The 21631-nt window shown below is 43.3% G+C and overlaps 1 protein-coding gene across 3 annotated transcripts in view; it reads right to left on the reverse strand.

Moving 5' to 3' along the window:
- Nucleotides 1-3433: 3433 nt before the first annotated feature.
- Nucleotides 3434-21631, reverse strand: part of Mfap3l (microfibril associated protein 3 like) — a 41913-nt gene continuing 23715 nt past the window's right edge. The window contains exons 2-4 of one of the 3 annotated variants that reach the window (XM_038328677.1): nucleotides 19395-19821; nucleotides 14219-14257; nucleotides 3434-6107 (exon numbers count right to left, since the gene is read on the reverse strand). In XM_038328677.1, coding sequence (XP_038184605.1) covers nucleotides 5173-6107; nucleotides 14219-14257; nucleotides 19395-19692 — 1272 coding nt within the window. In that variant the 5' untranslated portion in view covers nucleotides 19693-19821 and the 3' untranslated portion in view covers nucleotides 3434-5172. Of the gene's footprint in view, nucleotides 6108-13378; nucleotides 13631-14218; nucleotides 14258-19394; nucleotides 19822-21631 lie in introns of those variants that run through there. The other 2 variants (XM_038328678.1, XM_038328680.1) reach the window with 2 other exon arrangements.

Genomic DNA, 21631 nt, shown 5'->3' on the forward strand with positions numbered 1-21631 from the left:
CTGCTTTATAAAGTTTGTAAAGAAAGCACTAAGGGGTCAATTAGGACAAAATTAAGTGCCCTTCAGACGGGACATGACACATGATCCACATACCTGTGTAAACCCTTTATTAAAGCAACAATCAATCAGACTACAGGATGGATCACACATCACATTTTCTTTTTACTACAGCGATATCAATGTATACCTTAGCAATTTGTTTATATCTTTAAATGATTTCGTATTTCTTCCTGATACATTTTCCATCTCATTTCCACTCTGATGAAGGAAGTTCAGAAGTAGTGAAGCAACAGGAAGCCAAAAATAGATGCAAACATATTCTCTGAAACTAACTCCCTTGTCCTAGTTCTGTAATATTAGAAAGATGCATTTTGAGGCTTTTTTAATTGGCTAAATAATAAAATTAATTTTCCATAATGTTCATAGGATTGGCTTCCTTTCTAGTTCTGTCTGTCTAGCTTTAATCATTGTGGTATTCTCAGTGTTAGCCCCTTTATATTCCACTTCTAAGGGAAAAAAGATGTTTAAAGAGCATCCTTCTCATACGAGATTTTTTTTTTTTTTTTTGGATAATAGTCAAACACTTGGTCTTTTGGAAAATATAAGCAATTCTGTTCTATTTGATTATGCTTTTTTTAACCCACAAATGATTTGCTTCATCAAAACCTGTTAATCTCTGAAGAAATCATAAAAAGGTCATTAAGAAAATGAACTTCGCTATTGGTTTGAAGGCTTTATCGGTGAAATGTAAAATCGGTATGTTAAAGTGAACATGTTCAAAGCTATGTGTGAATACATAATGAGGCTTGGTTGATGTTTAAAGAGTTCCAGGAAGTGCTGAAGTGGAAACGGGGATTACTCAGTGGGGTTGCTGAGAGGATGCAGGAGAGAGAGCAGTTGAACGTGCTGAGAAAAGCATTTGAACAAGACTTTAATGCTCCATTTCTTACCAAATGAAAACACGGAAACCCCCAGTTAAGCATTGGGACTGACATTTATAGGTTCGAACACAGAATAAGCCTCCTCCTTCAAACCATGTAAGAAAAGATAACTGACTCGTTTTGCTAAGACATTTCTTCCAGTGCCCAATGGGTGTCCCCACAGTCACCAATAGTGGCCGCACTAAGTATCCACAGTACCTACTCAAAACATGCAAGCATTCTTCATGCCCTACGCTGTGTGTGCAACAGAGCTAAGCAGATGCTACATCACCAGTGAATGACAACCCAGGCATGGGACTGAACACATGTCCTCAGTCTGTTAACGTGGTTTACACAGCCATCGCGAGATTCATTCCTGGTGCTTTCTCATCATCTCCCACCTGCCCTTCAGCAGGACACGTCCAGTTAAGGAAGAAACAAATAAGATAAGGAAGGGAAAGAGATCCCCAAATCCATTGAGTGGGACATCAGGCCTTTCAATCTTCCTCGTGAAAAAGTATGTTCGAGAGCACCCCAGACATTCTGACCATAATGACATGACACAACAATGCTTGGCATGTGTGAGGACATTCAGAGAGTTCTAGAGCAAGTTATATACATTATGTATCACATAGATCACATTTGGTTCCTAGAGGTTTTAGTCAAGTATTAGCATTTCTTTTTGCCAACTGTGATGTACAAAAAGATGAGAACAACAGATGTGCCCTAAAGATATGAAAATATAAATATATAAAACAAAACATTATAAATTACATAGATTTTTTTCCAATATAAAATTTTGGGTATTTTTTCCCATTTAGAATAAATACCATCCAAGTTTATAGATCACCTAAGAGAATTAAATATGCATATGTACGTGAATCATTTTCAGAATTTCAAGAAAAAAAATTGCTAGAGGTATGACCAGGATGACTCAGAAACCAGAAATTGTTTGATTTTTTTTTTTAGAATGACTATAGAAGACCCAGAGGACATACATAGGTTGGGTCTGAGTGTTGAGCTTTTAAAGCTGCCCAAACGAGTCTATTGTGCACAAGGGTGTGTGCATGTTTGCTCAACAGGACTCCACAAATAATTCTAGGAACCTGAATGGTTCATTTTTCTGGGAAACTATCAGCCAAGTGTTATGAGATGAGGCTTCCACATTTCATATCCTAGTAAGAGGCTGTTCTGTGGAGGGGCAGCAAGAGCATAAAATTTCTGGGTGGACAAATTCCATATCAAGCCAAGTTCCCTTTACGGTTGGATATTGTTATGCCGAGAACATTTGATACCTTAAAGAGGGAGATTTCAAAATCATCTACTTACTTACTCCCTATCCCACTTCAGTCCAAAGAATCAAAATCAATCTGGAAGTATTCTTTGGTCATATATTTCAGCTCTTACACCAAAGAAAAATCTGCCTACTTTAGTTTATACTCCTTAACCAGTATTTACATGGCACGGATACCTCGGCTTCTGGTTTCCATGGGGAAGTCTGCACGCGGGCTTGGGTGGCATGAGAACCGGACAGAATAGAGTTCACATACCATCTCAGGACATTTGCCAGTCAGTCCCTGCTGCTGCTCTGGGTACATATGTCCCAAGTAAGCATTTGTCTGTCTCCATGACAATCATGAAATGTGTATATTTTAAGAACTGGGAATAAAACTTTCCTTCAATGTGGCTGTATAAAGTCCCCATCCAGACAGCCTCCAAAGAAACTCTGAAAACTCTGGCTCCTTATGGGAGCAGGCTCCAAGTTTCTTTAGGTGACCTTCAAGACTTTTCACTAGGAGTCAATAAGGAATCCCTCTTAAAGGGAAATCCTGTCAAACTCCAAATGCTGTCAAAAAGCTTTGCACATGAACCGTCTACAGCCCTGTCACGGTCACTTGTACTGCCAACTCTACTACCCTCGGATGCTCCTGTTGTAAAGTATGTATCCCAAATGCTGTTCCCATTGACTTAGGGGTTATTACAGTTTGAAGACTTTCCACAAGATTCTAAGTGACCTTCAAGGGGTCACCTGCATATTCTATTCACAATCAAATGAAAATGATGACGATCCTGGTAAGAACGGGGAGGTCCAAGGCCATTTCCTCTGATGGGGCTGGGGTGGTGATAAGCATCTGGGGCTGTTCTGATAACCCACGCAGCCTCTGACGTCACAAGCCCATGACACTCATCACATTTGAGATGGCCTTACAGTCTGTAAGGTTTCAGTCTCCCCTGTTTGTATCTGAGAATAGAACAACACTCATCGTTCTTACCAAGATTAAATCTAAACTGTAGAATGGGGCACAAAATCTGTTTTTTTGGAGGGAAAAAATGCGAGAACTTGTTGAAAATGCCGTGTTCCTTTTGTCTGAGTAACTAACCGCATTAAAATGGCACGGGAACCCAGAGAGGAAAAGAAAAAATCTTTAAAGCAACTGTAAAAAAAAAAAAAAAAAAAAAAAAAAAAAAAAAAAAAAAAAAAAAAAAAAAAAAAACAACAACAAAAAGTTTTAATATAGGGTTCTTTCTCTGAATATAATGCCATCAAAAAAAGAACAGCATTTTGAGTTCATACCAGTTTCCCTCTCTTGCAGAGAGGGAAACCAAGGTCCAGATTTGCTAAAGAGCCTGGCAGCTGCTTATTGGCACAGTCAAGAATTAACCCAATGGATGGCTGGATTGTCATTGTTCTCTAATATCAAAATGCCTATGCACTGAATGGTGGCCAAAGAATTCAATAATTTCAGGATAAAATCCTGTGTGTCATTATCTTAATTTTGCAAGCTCCCTCTCAATGATCAACACGTTGAGTATGCAGTCGAAAGGGGACCCAGTTGTACTCTTCACAGAGATGCTGCCCTAAATCTAGTGCTGGGCTGAGCCGCGCCCTATGGGCCCCGCAAGGCCTTCTGGGAAGCAGACATGCCGTACCTACAGGAATTCGCCAAACGCCTGTCTTAGGAGGCAATAAATCTTCCAGGTGAAGACCCTGTCTTCTTTTGCCGGGCTTTTTAGCAAATCTGGACCCTGGTTTCCCTCTCTGCAAGAGACAGTGAACTGGTATGAACTCAGAATGCTGTTCTTTTTTGATGGCATCATATTTGGAGAAAGAACCCAATAGTAACAGTAAAAAAATTTTTTTTTTGCCTTTTTTTTCCACAATTGTTTTAAAGAATTTTTTCTTTCCTCTCTAGGTTCCCAATGACTTAGGGATTATTACAGTTAGAAGACCTTCCACAAAATTCTAAGTGAGCTTCGAGGGGTCACCTGCATATTCTACTCCCAATCAAATGAAAATGATGACGATCCTGGTAAGAACCGGGCGGTCCAAGGCCATTTCCTCTGATGGGGTGGTGACAAGCATTTGGGGCTGTTCTGAGGGCACCTGCATGTAAGCCATTTTCTGGAGTGTTGTGGGCATGTCTAAGTATTTATAACCTCGTTCCTCACCTCAAGCTGAGCTCACCTAAATGCTCTCAGAACTGGACAGGTAAATTTGACTGTTAAAGTGCTACTTGGGGCAAAGTTTTTCTCAGTTTCAGAATAGCAGCTTCATTGGAAACAAAATGATTATGAATAGAGGTGTGAGGGTATTTTTTTAAAGAGGAAATTAGGAAAAAAGAGTGGGGCGTAACTACTTTGGAGCATTACAAATGACATAGTACAGCCATGTCAGTGACCGACACCCGAGACTCTGAGGTAAACACACTAAGACAAAACAAGGATAAAGGTGACACAGAAGGCTCCAGCAGAAAGAGCAATTAATATTAATATAATAACTACTCCATTATAGAAGAACCGTGAAAATAATTAAAACTGAGAAGAAAGTGCAACAAACCCATGTAGGAGCAATTGCTACGGTAGCAGATTTATAATTACCGAAAGAAAAGCAATGCAGTATGCATTAGACACGGCTCCTGAACTCAGAACATCTTACAATGGTGTACTCTTGGCCAAAAGGGCATCACCAGTTAAGGGATTTGGCAGAGAATGGCCTCTACGATTCAGATCCCATGGACAGACCTCTGCCTCCTCGGATCAGTTCTGGACCCCAGCACTTCTCACGTCTGTTCCTACCGGGGTGAGTCTAGTCCCATGAACTCCATGCAGGTGTCTTCCCCGTCACGGGGCATCACTCCAACCTAAGGGATGAGAGTCTCCTGGTAAGGCTTAGCGGCAAGTGCATACTACATTTGTATTACAAGGAGCAGCCCCTGATTTTCTTGATATGCATAGCTTTTCGGAGTTAAGATTAGACATGGCTTTCATAAATAATGCAGGTGTTTTTGTCACATGTCACTGCTGGTTCTGGCATTTCCAGGTGTGCTGGTGGCAGTCCTCGCTCCGGTACCTCGACAGGCGATGCCTCTTCAGACGTCAGCTCTGTGGTCGTTATGTCTGTAGATGGCTCCGCCGTCTCTGGGGAATGGTCCTCGGATGGATCCGTCTCCTCTTCATCTCTGACCTCAAACTGCCCACCCTCCTGGTCATCCGTGTGATCCTTTCTGGCCTGGGGATGAACTGAAACCTTGATGGCGATCTGCTGAGGGGGCTGTTCAGGCAGCGACGAAGCGTCCGAGTCGGCGGTGGGGGAGTCGCTTCGCTTCAGGGAGTTGGGGATTGTGTATACCTCATCCCTGTCTGTGGCTTCCTGGCCTTCCGGGGTATGCCTCACAAAATTCTGCCCCTGCTCCTCTAGCCCGACCACTTCCATGATCTCCTCCATGATCGTCCTGCAGTTCATGATGAGGGGAGGCAAGGGCACGCTTCTGGCAAGCTCTTCGATGTACCGGGCGAATTCCATGGTTTTGAACTGGGTCACTTTGGCAAGCTCTAGAGTTTTGGCTGAGGTGATAATGGGGATGCGCTTGGCAATCTCAAACGCCTTCTGCAGCTTCTCGGCACCTTCTGTCCTAAAAAACTCATTGATGGCTTTCTCAGTCTTCTTCAAGTGGCTGCTCATCATACACAGGCGGGTGATGTTGAGGATCATGACAATGGTGAAGGCCACGAGGCACACGACCATGTAGTACACGCCCATGTCTCCGGAGGTAAAGATGACTCTCAGGGTCACTGTGTTGTTTACGGTGCCATAGATGTTAGACGCCACACACGTGTACTTCCCTCTGTCTGAGAAAGACACCTTGGTGATGTTCAGGAGGCCCCCATCCAGCATTTGCCATTTTCCTGTCAGACGGGATGGAAGAGAATTCAACCAAGAGCATATTATTTCCATCGCTATACAATCTTATGCCCATCTTAAAAACACGTACGGTGACTAATGATGGCATCGAGCTTGTGCCAAATGTGTTTGCTATGCGCTTGCGACACCCGCCCATTCATTCCCTCTGGAACATTGCCCCCACATTATGGGCAAGAAAACTGAGACACACTTGAGCTGCATTACCAAGATTACCTATTTAGAAGTAGTATATATATCTATGGATTTGTATTTGAAAAAGTGTATTCTTTTTCCCTTCCCCCCTTCCTTGTTTTCATGGTGACAGGGTTCAAACCCAGGGCCTCAAACACATACTAGGCCAGTGCTCTATCAGTGAACTACATCTCAAGTCTCTAGTGTCCCACTGCCCAATATCCCTCCCTCCCAACTTCTTCCCTCTGTTTTGTTGTTGTTATTAATAATCTCCTCTGTCCACCGTGGTGTCTGTGACGATATGGGTGTGGGAACATTCACTGGAGTTTGGGCCTACCAGAGGCAATGTCCCCAGACGATTATGACTTCTTCAGAAGACAGAGTTATGTTATTAACTAGACACAATAGGGTGGAATTCCAATTCCTGGTGAAAAAATAAGATAAATATTCTGGAAAACACCGTGTTTTTAAGAAAGAGTTCCTTAAGGTACCTCATGCTTCTGTAGTTTGCCTGTGAGCAGAACTCTATTGAACACACTTCACAGGAAGACTAAGACCTCTTAGAATGGAAAGAAAGCATTTTAGGTTCAACCTGAAACCTGGAGAAAATCAATTAAGTCATAATTGTTTGCTTAGGTGACCCATATTTAGGACTGATATTATCCTCCTATGGCTTCAGCTAATTAAACATAATTTATGTCATTCATTTTGAGAGTTCACAGTGAATTATCTACAATGGTTAGAGTTATAAGCTGACAATGAAGATTCAGAGGTCAATATGAATATCAAGTAGCTTTAGCTTTGAAAATAAGTGAAGCCCGCCAGGACGATGACAAGTCTGGCTAAAAGGAGGAGGCACTTTGAGAACTCAGACTTTATGCTAGCCTGGGAATGATGTTCTAAGCCAGGGGTATGGGGTGAATTCTAGCCTGTCTCCCCGCAGCTCTCAAGGTTTCTATGTCGTAGGTTATCAGGTTTGGTTCCAAGTATTGGAGCAGAGTCAGGAATTAAATCTTAAGACCCACCTCCTATTGTCTCCCAGAGAGCAATGCAGCTCCAAGCTAAGTCTCCTGGAAACTTTAAGGAACGGGCAGACAGTTTTTCCATAAGAGGCATCTTGTGCTCTGAACTAACCAGAGGTGGCCCCTGAGATCCGGGATAATTTAAATTTTCCGTGTGACTGTTTGGCAATTAAAAGTCTGCACCAGACTTCACCGGCTGAGACTAGCTCAACTACTCCCAATGGCAGGGAGCTTGGCTCACACTCACAAGGCCTGGTTTGAGGCCCCAGCACTGCTAAGTTCCAGAGATCATAAGCAGTCGGGGGCTCAAAGGGCTGCTATATGAAGCATCAGAGGACCTCATATCTCCAAAGACTAAGGACACGCCCAAAGAGGCTAGATTCCCCAGTGCGGTACTTCCCTGGGGTTACCTCACCTCCCCGGTGGCCGCAAGCTGAGACTCTGGCAGGGGACCCTCACTCAGGTGCTTTCACATTTCTTTGCCTTCTGGAAGAACATGTGTGAAGAGTGGTTCCAGGTGTCCTAGGCTAACCCTATCTGACAACCCCGCCAGTGTGTCCTAGGCTAACCCTCTCTGACAACCTCGCCAGTGTACTTCCCCTAAGAGGAAAATGCTTTGGCTTAGCGTCTCGTGATTTCAGTTTCTAGGCAAAGTGTGGGAACAGACAAACCCAGCATGTGGCCTGTGATCGGCTCCATTCGGATGCAGCTCAGGCAAGCGTTCATTCCCTGGGCATGAATTTCAACCCTTCTGCTGCATAGTTAGCTGTATACACAATCACTAGAGGCCAGGAAACCTGCCTTATCAATCTATTTTCCTTTAATAGGCATGTTTCATGTAGACTACAGCAGTTAGAGGGGAAATACCCTCACTGATGGACAGTTTAGTCTACATGGGAGGTGCTGGGTTTCAGAGAAGAGCCTTGGAAAGTGTTCTCATATCTGCCTTCCTTCTGTTGGAAACAGGATGCGATTGAAGAGAAACGGGAAGGGCCGCTCTGGTTATCTCCACTCCACTGTCTTTCTCCACACATTACCTGAAGAAATTGCTATAAACACAAATGGGAACAGTATGTACTTGGGACAGGAGAAAACCGGAGAACATTAAACAGGGACGGAAGCTTCCTCCTCATGCCTGAGAATTCTACCCACTTTCACAGAGAGACAAAATGCAAAAACACACAGCAACTACAAGGGATGGGTATTTTCCTCTAGTGAGAGTTTCCTAAAATGCTCTGAATTTGACCTTTTTATTTACTCCAGACATACTTTAAGTTGTCTATTGACTCCTATTTCTCTAACTTGAGCCCAAGCATTTAAATTCAGACATATAGACACTTTGTGTCTCCCTATGTTGTTAAAAGGAGCTGAGCTTGGTATCGAACACAACCTGGTCTGTTGATGTTTGCAGTTCATTCTGAGGAAACTGCTCTTTCAGTTACAAATATATCATAGTTTGTAGCTCAGGACTGTGATTCCATAAACTAACATCTCTTAAATGCTTTCTCCAGCACAAAAATCTCATTTACTTTTTTTAAGAAAAGCTTTGTATTCACGTGCAGGTGTATGAACCTGTATAAGTTTATATATACATACATACATATATATATATATATATATATATATATATATATATATATATATATATATACATACACACACAACGTGCATGCCAGAACCCAAGGAAACCAGAAGAGGGAGTCAGAACCATGGAACTGGATTACAGATGGTTGTGAGCCATCGTGAGGGTTCTGGGAACCAAACCTGGGCTGTAAGAGCAGTAAGTGCCTGTAACTGCTGACCCTTGCTTGCTTTTAAAGTTTGAAGCCTAGACACATATGTGTGAAGTGAATATTGTCACTTACTGTAAGGCAAAACAAATGTAAATACATATATTGTGACCCCCCCAAACAGTTTTTTTTAAACCGTCATTTTAGCTAAACAATAAACTACCACCTTCTGCCAGCAATTTCCTGTTCCAACCCAGGAGGACACTGACACATCAATTTAGTTCTTGAAACCAAGGGCCTGTTTGTTGTACAGATTCAGCTAATAGTAAGGGCACCGAGGGTTCTGCCCATATGTGCCACATAGTAAAACCAACACTCAATCTAGATTAACATTCTGTCACCAGATCACAGAGTAAGTCAAAAGAGTGGAACAGTGGAAGCCTATAAACATCCCCCTGCCACACACCCCACACATACACACACACACACAGATACACACACAAACATATGCACACACACACAAACACACATGCGCACACACACACAAACACACACAAACACACACACACACACACACACACACACACACACACCTTCCGATGCTCATGTCAGAGAAACTGAAGTTCTGAGTCTCTGATCTCGAAGGCTAGGTTTATCTGTTTCTTTCTCTTGGCTGGTAAGTTGGTAAGTTCACTCTTTTCTGGGCACTAAGACTCCAAATTCTACTTAACCTCAGCTTCTCCTCTGATTAGTGAAAAACAGATGTAAACATGATCTATTAACACATAGAGACCTGAAAACCAGGAAGATGCCCTGAACTATGATTAGTGGTTTTCCTCCATCAGGGTGAACCAGGCTCAGGAAACACCTCCACAGGGTAGCCCCCCACCCCCCAGCTGGAAACATCCTCTCTGTGCTATCGTGGGCCATCCACCTCCATCCTGTGAGAATGCCCTTCCCTGAGACCTCTTCTGGAAGAGGTCTGCCTCTTGGCTGCCAGAACGTGAAAGACACGAGAACACCCACGGTGACTGTCACCGGAAATCTTCAGTGCCATGCATATGAAGCAGGCACACACCACGCTGCTGCCGAGTGGCTTCAACTGTAGCCGATGAGAATGGTACTGAATTTTCATGAAGCTGAACCACTTCAGTGCAAATAAAACCTTCAAGTGTCAGCCGCTGAAGCCAAGGCAGCTCCACACGCAAGGCTTTGGGAGGCAATCGAAAGGGCAGGCTGTTCACGACTGCTTTACCTTCTGAACCTAACATAGCACCGAATGGCCGGCATTTTCTCAGCACCCATTTGTGTGCCTACTCTTACCCGGTTTCCGTCTCTTGCTCAGGTTATAGCCCCTACCCTCAATTTCCAAATTCTTCCTCTCCATCCTCTTTCTTCCCAGTGCTGCTTTGCAAAGTGACAGCCCCTCTGAGGCTTCAGGCTAAACTACAGACACATTCATTATGGTAGGTTAGTGGTCATTTAGCAATCTGTCACTGTCTCCTGCCAGGAAGTCCAGGCATGTGAACATGGCTCCCACGTGAATGAACGTGTCGGCTCTTTTGCAGAGAGAGGAGCTAACAGATGTGGGTGCTGAGCTGTGCGGCAGGACATGTGCCGTGCCTCACAATGAGGCGGACATTTTTAGAAGGGCAGCAATCCTTTTATCTTGCTCCCTCGTTCAGTCAACAGACACCATTGAATAAATTGCCTGTGTACCAGGCTCCGCACTAGATGGCAAGAATACAGAGACGAGTGAGGCACGATTCCTAACTACAAAAATCATCCAGTCCCCATGAGGAAAAGACTCCAGCAGACAGTGTGCCAAGTGCAATGGCATGTGGAAGAGGGGAGGGCAGCAGGTGGGGAGAGGAGACCCTTAGGGCCACTGGGGGGTGGTGCAGGAAGCCAGAGAGAACACAGCATGAGCCGCTGAGCTGACAAACCATGTGTAAAACGAAGCAGGCCTTGGGTGGAGACAGGCTTGAAAGGAATCCAGGGCCCGTGTCCATAGGCTTACAGCACAGCAGAAACAAGAGCATGGGATCCCTAACTTACGTGTTTTATTTTAGCGAACGTTTCCAGACACAGCGTGCACGTTTCTTCTAACAGAGGGGCCACAGGATCTTCCTACCACTGCCTCCCTGCCGAGACCACGCCACTCTTCACCCTGAGTCTCCTGCCTGACTTCACCCTAAAAGCCCATCTCACGCTGTGAATGGCCCATTGCTAACCCTAGTTAAGACAGAGAAGAAAATCGGAAAGTCCAGAATAGAAGTAACTAAGAGTTTTAAGGGTGAAAGAGAAGGCACTTCAGAAAATTGGAGAAAGACCTTTGAGCTGACTGGACATTGGGAAGAAGGCTGGTGAATCTGTTTTAGGTAATAAATAAAAACCCACTCAAGCACTCTTAAGATATGAAATTAAAATCATGAGATTAATTGAGGACATAAAACTATTGGTAACCTGGGGGATAGAGGCCTTTTTGGGGGCTTTTTAAGGAATTTCAGAAAATGTTGACGCCTCACATTTTCCACCAAATAAATATATTCTGAGTCATAAAAACTTATCACAGAAAAGTTAGAAGGAAATTCTTTTCTATACAGACTGGGAGAAAATTCTAGAATATGTGACAGACAAATGCTTAACAACTATGAAACATAAAACAAAGACACAATAAAAAACACAATAAAAAACTCCAGATAAACAAGAACAAAAAACCCTTATGAGTTAAGACGAAATCCAAAAGAAAAATAGGAAAATATACATAAACAGGCAATTTATAAGAAACAAGGACCAGAAAGAGTGCGAGAGTTTTCTGGCCAGGACTGATGAAATAAATCACCATTAAACTTAAAGGGGATCAAAGCCGTTTGAAAACATTGACTTTCACTTTTCATGTTGCCAAAATAAAGAGGGGGGCAATGACTGCCAACTGTACCGCTCAGAATGTGGGAAGGACATTCCCTTCGGGACAGGTAGGTTAACCGTTTGGATGAGCTGTGGGGGCATGAACAGAGGCCCCGATAACCTTCCTCTAGCCCTCTTGACATTTAGCAGATCAGGTAAGCCCCTTGACCAACTGGCAAACATTAGTGAACACAACAAAAAAATAAAAATAATAGAAACATTTCATTTTCAGAATAATAATAGTGATTCTTGCTCAGACTATATCTCCTCCTCTAATTCCCCTCCTATGGGGAAGAGCATAGTTCCAGAACTTTCCTTCTCTGCCAGCTGTCTCTAGGAGACAGCTTGCAATTGGTTCCAAGGCAGGAAGGCAATGAGCCTGGGACCACGATCCTGGCCTGGAGGCCTGTGCACAAGAGACATCACATGTCACATCAACAGGACAGTAGACCTTCTGGCAATGAGATCAACGTGACTGGGAACTAAACTTGTAAGCAACAAGGAACCCTTAATACAGGTACTACCGCCACTCACCATGAGCTTACCATGTGGCCCCATCACAACTACCTGGTACTTTTGCAGATGACTCTGGTCAAATTATTGCTGCATGAAAATGAACACCGCCACTAAGTTTAGGAGCTGAAGGGCCACAAGGGAAGTGAGGACACCACCAACAAAGACCCTGTGGGTGGGCACAGCTGGTGTCTCCAAACACCAGCCTGACAGCTTCCCTGATTTTCCCCAAGGCTGAGCATTAATGAGACACACAATGCTCTCAAACTGTCCTCAGGTTATTTGAAGGAAGGGCTTTCTCCCTTTGCTGTATCATGCTGAATGTATGCATGAGCCAGCTTATATGTGGTTCCTCTCCATCTCCAGAGAGCAGGGCTAACAGATTAAAACTCTGCTCCCAATCTCCTACGGTACTTGGGCTCCTAAGCTTCACACAGCCCCGCCTTGCAAGGAGGGCAGTACAATCTCACAAATTAGTATGCTATTTTTTTGAAACCAGTTTACATAAAAAATGATCAGGTGGTGAGCATCCTACCGCACGTTTATGCAACTATATAGAGTCTCTTGAACGAGTATCACATTACACTGACACTCTTCAAATAAGCACACAATGCCTGTGTTTGTGCCTATGAATGTGACGCATATTTTCTGCTGTGTGAAATCCAGACTGCTGAGGAGAACGGATCTCACGCCTCGCTACAGAATATAATTGAAGACAAATTTAGTCCTGCATGGTTGCACCTGTTCCAAGGCTTCTGCCACAGATGTCAGGCCCTCGAAGCCCCTGTGTGAGCTGGGTTATAAACACTTCAAGCTGCAAGCCCTCTGGTGTCCTTTTCCCTACCCCTCAATCCTCCCTAAGAGACCTCTTCAGAGAGAGGTCTGGAGCAGTTCTAACAAGCTTATTACCTGTGTCACATGGAGCAAAGGTGGCTTGGGATAATAGTTCAGCTTTCAGGCAGGAAGGTCGGCTGGAGGGATTTTGCTGTTCAAATCTGCATTTCTGTTCTGCTAAGAGGAATTACTATCTGAAAAGAGCCTGCTGCCGCTATATCCTGGTAAAGGGTGAAAAAAGAGAAAACCCGATCCTCTTGCTAATTTGATATGACAATATTGATCTTAACAGAAGTGCCACGCATGACATTCTCCACATACCAGCTAGGCTTTTCTGAGAGCAGCAACACCTGGTCTCCCAATGCAGAAGCACAATGTGCTTGCTTCATAAAAGTGACTTCCATTTGGGGGCTCCCTGAGGCCATTCTTATGTTAGACGAATCTGAGGGAATCTTTTCATGGCTAAGACTGCAGCTCTCTGGGCTTACACCCCAAATGAAGCACAGTTTGCTAAAAAACACACAAACATTGGGAGTTAACTTTAATATCTACCAATCTTGAAAATGAACCCAGATATCATTAACTTTTGGGGAAAATAAGGGTTTAAAGAACCAGCTCTTTGATCTTCTTCAGAAGGTATCTTTAGTGAGTTGGGGGTATCACTTTGGGTAACACCTGGGCTTCTCAGCAGCGGCGCAGCAGCCCATGGAGATGAGTGGTTCTGTTTTCTCATGGGACCTATTCTGCTCATAGGCTTCGGAGCAGCATCCTTGGCTCTCATGCATTGTATAGTGACAGCAGAGCTCCCTGACAGATCCCAGTTATGAGAAATAAACTCTCAGAATTGGCCGCATGGACTCTTTGCGGTGGCAGGAGCCGAAGATCCATACACATAAAATCAAAATGGGAACTTACCCTGCACAGAATATACTTCATAATTTCCATGTATTTTGCCTGTAGGAGAAGGAGTGTATCAGCGATCAAAGGTCCTTCGTACACAAAAGTCAATGGTTACTAAACTGTCAGGTTATTTTGAAATGACTAGCGATTTCAAATAGCATTTAAGGGAATATTAATTTTTGCACTTCTTTAAAAAATTATGGTTATTATTATTAGTCTGTGCTACAGCGCATGTGTAGAGGGTGGAGGGGACATCGGAGCTGGTTCTCTGCTTCCACTGTAGCTTCCAGAGGCTCAAATTCAAGCTGTCAGGCTTGCAAGGCATGTGCTTTTCATCTACAGTGCTGTCTCGCCAGCCAAAGATAAATTTTAAAAAGCTTAATTTATTTTGCTTTGTGTATATGAGTGGCCTGCATGTGTTTATACTGATGCCAGCAGAGGGCACTGGATCCTCTGGAAATGGCATTAGTAATGGTTGTGAGGCATAGTGTGGTGCTAGGAATCGATCTAGTCTTGTAAAGCAGCCAGTGCACTCAACTGCAGAGCCATTGCTCCAGCCCACCAAAAGTCATTTTTTGAGGTTGGAAACAGAGACAAGGGTTGGGGGGTGGAAGAGATCATTCAAAAATTCTTTGTGTTACAAAAACCCTATGTTAGGAAATGGGAACTTAGCACTTGACATAGATTACTCTGAGGACAGAACAGAATATTAACAAAAATAGCTGCTGTCATTACTGTGAGCTTTGTGAGTTCTAGGTACCATGCCAAACATTAACAGACAAGTGTTTATTCAAGACTTGCAAGTTGGCTTGACAGTAAAGAAAAGATTCTCTCTGGTTTACAGAAGAGAGAACTGGGGCTTAAAAGAGCTCGCCACTGTAATTGTATAAACATGGTTTAATGCCTTTGGAAGTGTTCTTAAATTCTTAAGCATTTAATATACTAAATGAAGAATTTGCGTATGTTTTTATAGATTGATTTCCTACTTTACACTGATGGTAAAGGGCAATTAACTGGTTCCTATATGTTATATACACTGTACATTATATGTGGTATAGGTGCATGTACACGTACGTGTGTGTGTGTTTGATAAAGAAGAGAGGAGAGAGATGTCACTTTGGAAGCCTGGCTGATTTAACTTTGCAAAAGTGGCATTTCCAGTCTATTAGAAGAATCTGTGAAACAGTGGAGCAATGTAAAGGCAGTGTGCGTGCGTGCTTGTGTGCTTGTGTGTGTGTGTATGCATGCATGCACATGTATGTGTGCTTGATAAAACAAAGAGGCAGGAAATGACACTTTGGAAACCTGACTGACTTCACGTTGCAGAACTGGCATTTCCAGTCTCTTAGAAGAATCTGAAAGAGTGGAGCAATGTAAAGGTATCTCTGGCCAGTTTTCTCCTATGTGGTTTAGTCATGAAAATTCTTGTTTTTGGAGACAGGATAGTACGTAAAAAATATCCACACAAAAAGTAGATTTTTAAGGAAAGAGCTTTAACAGGAGAATTCATCATCTCTAACAGCCAGGCTTATTTCCAGGGTCTTGCACAGGCCAACTTTCTTAAAATGCTTCTTATTTCTCTGATGGAGGTGCTAAGGCAAATTGAAATGTTTTAACATTGCAATAAGAAAGCACAGTGAATCATTAGATAATTAGTGCATCTGCAATGACTGGGGACTTTTCATAACACTTCCCAGAGAAGCAGACAAAGGGAAAACTGAAAACAATGCATTTCTGGCCATTTGAGTTCATGCATAGTGTGGGAGGTCCTTCTGTCTATGTATTGCTTTTATTGGTTAATGAATAAAGAAACTGGCTTGGCCTGATTGGGCAGAACTTAGGTAGGTGGGGAAAACTAAGCTCAATGCTGGGAGAAAGAACACAGAGAGTTTTAGGGAGAAGCCATGTAGCCCCGTTGGACACAGACACTGGAACTTTACCCGGTAAGCCACAGCCACGTGGCAATACACAGATTACTAGAAATAGGTTAGATTAAGATATAAGAGTTAGCCAATAAGAAGCTAGAGCTAATGGGCCAAGCAGTGATTTAAATAATATGGTTTCTGTGTGATCATTTCAGGGCTAAGCAGCTGGGAAGCAACACATGGCCTCCTTATAACACATGCTTGTTTGAATTCTGAGAGAGTTCACAATACTCTTTCAGTGAACTTCAAAACTGTATGGATTACCCATTACGCCTTCTTGATCCCGTGGAAATGAATTCAGAAGAATCAGGAGAGCCAAACAAAGCAGCCACTGTGGCCATCAGGACGGGAAATGACCCCACTCTTTCTAGCACAGGTGGGGCCACCATGCCTAACAACTATCTCACTTTTTCAGCATAAACAAGATATGAAATTGTTTCTTCCCAGGCTAGTCACAAAGTCAGTGGTAATCAACTCCTGGAAGCAAACTGACCTATGACTTTGAACACATTTGTATGTGTGTGACACATGCATCCTACGGCAAAATATCCTGACTCTAACTAGGATGGTAGTGGTTAAAGGCCTCTTCCATGCAGGAATTCTTCCCACCTTCACTCTAGCTGAGTTAGATGCCGCACAGTATTTCTCGTTGGTTGAGACCTTGACAGGGAAAGCAATACCACTGCCTTTGCATTAAACAACATTTGTACAAGGTCTTCCCCAGCCCCGTGACTTCCCATCTGCATCCATGAGGACTGATAGCACCTCACGTACATGCTTACCATAAGGATCAGAAGTTACACATATAACCTGGTGCACAGACTTATGTGCAATAGTTGTTTATGAAGATTATCTGAATTCCATCCATTTGGCTGAAACAGTCCCGGTGTATCGATGTGAGGTCCTAGCAATGGCATACAAGCACCATTTTCGTGCTGTATTCACTCACTCTTTTGCTCAGGTGCAAATGAAATCCTGCTCAGCTTAAACTGCTACTGTTCTGCCTTGAAAACAGAAATCTACATCTGTGCTGTAAAACGGGCATTTACTCCATCAGCAACGAGAAATGGAAGACTGTGTGCTCTCACAGGCCGCCCCAGGACCACAATGGCACTAATATTTCCTTAGGCATTGTCTCCTTTCTTCTCCTTCCCATGCTCTGCCTGCTTGTTAGGTGTACTGCTGGCTAGGTTTCCCCAGGCGGCTTATGCTCCACAATGACTATTATCAAATCCTGTAATTACAGCAGCTGAGCTGGGACACCAAGTACTGGTATCACGAGCTCGCTTTAAAAATTGAAAATACATCTTCTTTAATGAGATTTAAGATAGTTAACTGATTTATCAGCAAGTCTGTGGAGAAGATGGGAACTCTGCATTCTGCTGCTTCCATTCTCAAGCTGCTGATAGAATTGAGTCTACATTTGAGGTATTCCAATAGGCCACTTGAGCGTCCACAAGCAAAATAAAATTAAAGCAAATATAACTACCACCTAATACGGCTCAATCATGTTTCCACACCAATGAAGAAGGCAAGCCAGCATGTCTGCTTGCTGAGGCTACTCCACAGTTCCTAAGACATTTTCAATGAAGGCATTGTGGATTTCTCTGAAGCAGTAGGGTACAACTTTGGAACAGCACTCAAACTGATGTGACTGAAATATAGGCTCCAGTATTACATCATTACCATGGTTTTCTTCCTCTCTAAGGCTCAGCAGTTTAGTGCACAGACTCCTTGTCAAATACCCAGGAGTGGGCTTTGCTTCAGGGTCCATGTGAGAGGGGGATTCATGTCTGGAGTTCTTGAGTTCACTCATCTTGACATCCCTAGGAGTAGCCCGGCCCTGCAGAAAGACCCACTGTGGTCTGCATGTGTGTTACCACGCTACTCCCTCTCTTCACTAGCGCGATGCCATTCTTTTGACCGATGGCTGTGAAAGAAGGGGTGGTGTTTCTCATCTCCCCATTGTCACTCGAGAAAACTCTAGTTACAGCCATTTAATTGGCAGCAGGACCTCAGGCAGATTTCTGTAAAAATTCCGACAGTTATGTGTGTAAAGTCCCCTGCACCTTAGAATTCCTGACAGTACAATTTGAGTTGGTGGGGAATGGCTGTCCCTTGCCTAGATTAAACACACACATGATTTGTAATATGTAATTTTTGATTGGAAGGAATCAGTTATACTGCATGGTGTAGTCGTGATTGGCTAAGCCAAACAATGGCAGCAGAAGCATGACCACCAGGGGGTCTGTCCCAGGCAGTCAGACTTCCAGCAGCCTTCTCCACTGGGAACACTACTGTGAAGGGAAGCTGCACCCACAGGCACCTCCTAAGCAGATGCAAAGCATTCGGCTTCTTCCCTTTGCAGAGCAATTAAGATAGTAGGAGGGGAAGAGATTAAATATGTAGTTTTTTTTTTTTTTTGTCCTCTGGAGTAGAAACTCTTTGGGGGATTGTTCAATGGTTAGAGGCTTAAGAAGGGGGGCGGGCAATGCAGAGGAAGGAGGGGAAGAGGGGATGCTTCGGAACAATGGTCTCTGTATTCTTAACTCCTTCGTGGCAATCAGAGCTCGATTAGGTTTTCACACAATCTCCTCACACATCTTAAGCAAGAAGAGTAGATTCCTGATGTTTCAAAGCCTGTCTCTGGATGCAGCTTCTGGTGAGGGGAGCTCGGGGCTTGGGAAAAGGATTCACACCCTCTAGTCAAAACATCACTCACTCAACCCCAGGATCTCATCGGCTGCCCAGCTTCCCAGGCTCCTCACACTGACCTCAGCCGGGTCTCCAGGAGCACGGAGGAGACCCTTCCGGGGGCAGAGAGCGAATGCACACACTTCCTTAAGAAGTTGGTCATGAAATCCATAGTAGGAAAGTTAAACTGATGTTGAATGATAAACAACTTCTCCACTACTTATTGGAACCATTCCCAGGACAGGAAACACACACAGCTTATAAATGGAACATATACTCAGGGAATATACTCTAAGCTCTATAATGTCTTGGGTGCATAATAATAGCATAACACTATAAGAGACCTTTCCAAAGACATCAATGTTTGCCCTTTGTCTCCCAAGTCAGTAAGTGGAAAAAATGAATTAATTACACCTGGAGTCCTTAAGAGTATACAGTCTCTCTTATGCCTTTGCACAACAAGACAGAAAGGAACTTTTAAGTGGCCTGTATGAGGACAACTAACATTAAGGGTACGGACTTTTAAGTCCCTGTTTATAATTTATGACAACAGAAAGGACTTTGGGACCTACCTCCTCCTCTCTCCTTGTCATCGTCACCTTCTCTCAATAGCTTGCCAACAGAATTATACCACTTAAATCCTAGGTCGGGGACGCCATGAACACTGCAGTTAATCAAGGCACTGCTCCCCTCCTTGACTATGATGTGGTCAGTTTTGGCAATGATTACAGGCACAGAGCCCAAGACCACGTCCGTGCCATTGAACGTGCTGTTGGTGACACTCTTAGCAGTTGCGAGAGTGGAGACTAGGATTAAGAAGGGCACAGAAGGTGGTAAGCACACAGTCGGATGGTTCTTCAGTAGGTCCATCTTCTTGGCTTGCTCTGTAAGGCAAGAGATGGTGTGCTGATGGACTCTTCTCTTAGACTGTACACTGTTCAGAGCAGGCCATGGGACGAACCTGTCCTGGATCCATGGAGTAAGTACTTGATCAAGAATCTGTTAAATAAAAATCATACACACAAATATTAACACTGATACATTAAATAAAATTTGTAAAGTAATAGCAATTTGCTAAGGTCTTAGGTATAAACCTGTATCATTCTTAAATAAAACACATATTCTGGTGCTCCAATATTAATTTATATGACAGAAATCTTAACAGTATACAGTTATATGTCTGTGTTTAAACAGTAAGAACAAATATAATTCTTATGCTTAATTGATATAATTAATATAATTGATAGAATCTTACTTTTTTGTTGTTGTTTTTGTCTTTTGGTTGATGTTGAGACAGGATCTCACACAGCACAGTTTGGCTGCAAATTTGCTATGCAGCTGAAGATAACCACAAACTCCCGACTCTCCTGTCTCTACCTCCTAAGTGTTGGGATCACAGATTCGCACCACCATATCTGAATATTACAATATTTCTTACTTTACATTGCTTCTTAATTTTATGTTACTTCTCGATCTACACTTTTTCCACTTAGTATTACAAGATGCCTTTGGCCCCTCCCCCTATCTTTATGATAACCTAAGGGTTCCTTCTTCCTTTACAAAGAACATGTCTTCCAGGGCACATCGCTAGGCCCAGCTTGGACTCTGCAAGCATTAGGAAGGACTCCCCAGAAACAACCCAGTGTTCTCCAAATTCCTCATTAGAGTTTCCACAACTCATCCAGCCTTCCCATCCCTGAACTGACGGCACTCTCGGCCCCGCATCCGTGTCTCTGTTACCTGCTCACTAACAGCCACTCACAGAATTCCCTGCTTTCGATCTTCCTTTGCCTTCCCCAGGCTGAGTAGCATCGTCAGGACGGGCAGGGTGACATGGCGGGCTCCTCCGTGTCTAAGGTCTAACTTGCTCCTTTAGCCTCCATTTCAGCCACTATTCTTCCAGCCACACCCGGTGTCCAAATTCTAAATTCTGGAGTTCTGAGTAATTTTCGGGTTCTGGATAAACCACCGTTAGCTGCAGTCTACCATGCTTGTGGATACTTTTCGATTCTCATGGGGCTTTCTGTCCCTTGTGTTTTCCTCTGTCTTTCCCCATATATGACTTTTTTTGTTTTACTCATGTTTCATTGAGGAGACCCAACCACACAGGCCACACCACAGTCTGCCATGTCTTCTCTCCTTGTCCTCCTGACACATTCATTCAGCACGTAGGTGACCTTGATCAAGCCAACTGTTTGTCATCCTTATGTCTGCACCCAGGAGACAGACTGCTGGGAAGAACTGCTCAACTATATAATTACTATGATAATGAAGGGATGATCTCTAACTCTTGCCAGGCAATGCTGACATCTGGCAGTCTGTTTACCTGCACTCACTTGGTTCAGTATTATCCTTCCACAGTGCTTATGACATCATCAGCTTGAGAATCAAGTGTCTTAGCCCATTGATATTCTAATCTTAAGACGGTAGAGACCATATTTCTTCTACCAGTGCTTGACGTCCTAAATCCCCACTGTCCATTGTTCTGCCTCCTGGAAAGCATCTTGTATCTTATGCTCAGATCCTTACATGCCACATCCTTACCATATTATCATTTTCTATATTTTACTTGCTCTTTCTTGAAGTAACCCTTGTTAAGACCACCAATCACTCCTTGTTACCAACTGGTTATCTTCCTCTACCAAAACAATTGTGGCAATGGGTATGATTAATTATTCTTTCTCAAAAACTTCTTTCCATGATTTGCACAGTTAGCTATTATCGGATGCTTTAATTTTTTTTTTGAGATGCAGCCTTACTACATAACCCAGAATGGCTCTGAACTCTGTCCTACTTCTGCATGCCCAGT

Source organism: Arvicola amphibius, chromosome 4 (genome assembly GCF_903992535.2).
Source record: "Arvicola amphibius chromosome 4, mArvAmp1.2, whole genome shotgun sequence".
Lineage (NCBI taxonomy): Eukaryota > Metazoa > Chordata > Mammalia > Rodentia > Cricetidae > Arvicola > Arvicola amphibius.